The sequence below is a fragment of the Lipotes vexillifer genome, unplaced genomic scaffold (assembly GCF_000442215.2).
Source record: "Lipotes vexillifer unplaced genomic scaffold, Lipotes_vexillifer_v1.1 scaffold591, whole genome shotgun sequence".
NCBI lineage: Eukaryota > Metazoa > Chordata > Mammalia > Artiodactyla > Lipotidae > Lipotes > Lipotes vexillifer.
This window is the reverse complement of record NW_006791954.1, coordinates 3,207,941-3,208,629: the sequence shown is the minus strand read 5'-3', so window position 1 is coordinate 3,208,629 and position 689 is coordinate 3,207,941. Positions and strand designations below refer to the sequence as shown.

General features: G+C 65.3%; 1 protein-coding gene across 1 annotated transcript in view; it reads left to right on the top strand.

Moving 5' to 3' along the window:
- GPR179 (G protein-coupled receptor 179) overlaps positions 1–689 on the top strand; it is a 15,262-nt gene that overhangs the window by 10,421 nt on the left and 4,152 nt on the right. Inside the window, 1 exon segment of the mRNA XM_007465231.1 lies at positions 4–683. Within this exon segment, the coding sequence (XP_007465293.1) occupies positions 4–683 (680 nt within the window).

The following is a 689-nucleotide window of genomic DNA, read 5'->3' as shown; positions in this document are numbered from 1 at the left end:
AAGGCCCTGCTCGAGGCCAGCCAGGCCTACCTGGAGGAGACCTACCAGCGGGCGAGGGAGCGGGAGGAGAGAAGGAAGGCAGAGGCCGCCCTGGCCAGCCCGGCGCGGAGGCCCTCGGCCTGGAGGCTGGAGCGAGCCCGAGCGACTCCCCTGTCGGCCCCACCTTCCCCGGCCAAGAGGAGCAGCGTGGACAGCTCCCACGCCTCCAGAAAGCTGCACGAGGAAGCCGTGAGAAGGCTGCCCCACCCGCCCATCCAGCACCAGATCTCCACACCCATCATGGCCACGTACGGGGTGGGCCTGGGGGAGCCAGGGATGCTGTCTCCCACCTCCACCTTATCTCTGGCTCTGCTGCCAGCTCCCGCCCCTGCCCTGGCATCCATCCCAGTACCCCCACAAAGCCCCAGCCTACTCACCTACATCTGCCCCTGGGAGAATGCAGAACTGCCATCGAAGAAAGAAAATGTGGCTCAGGAAGGCCCCTTGGGGCCAGAGCGAGGCAACCACTCTCCCGCCCCAGGTCGGGCCAGGCTCTGGAGGGCCCTCTCTATAGCAGTAGAGAGGAGGGGGGCTGGGGAGAATGGGATGGACACGGAGGACAGGTGTCTCCAGGGGGAAGCTGATGAGGATGAGGACAGGCCCAAGGTCTCTAAATCTAAATCCCACAGCCTCAAGACTCCCGTTCAGCA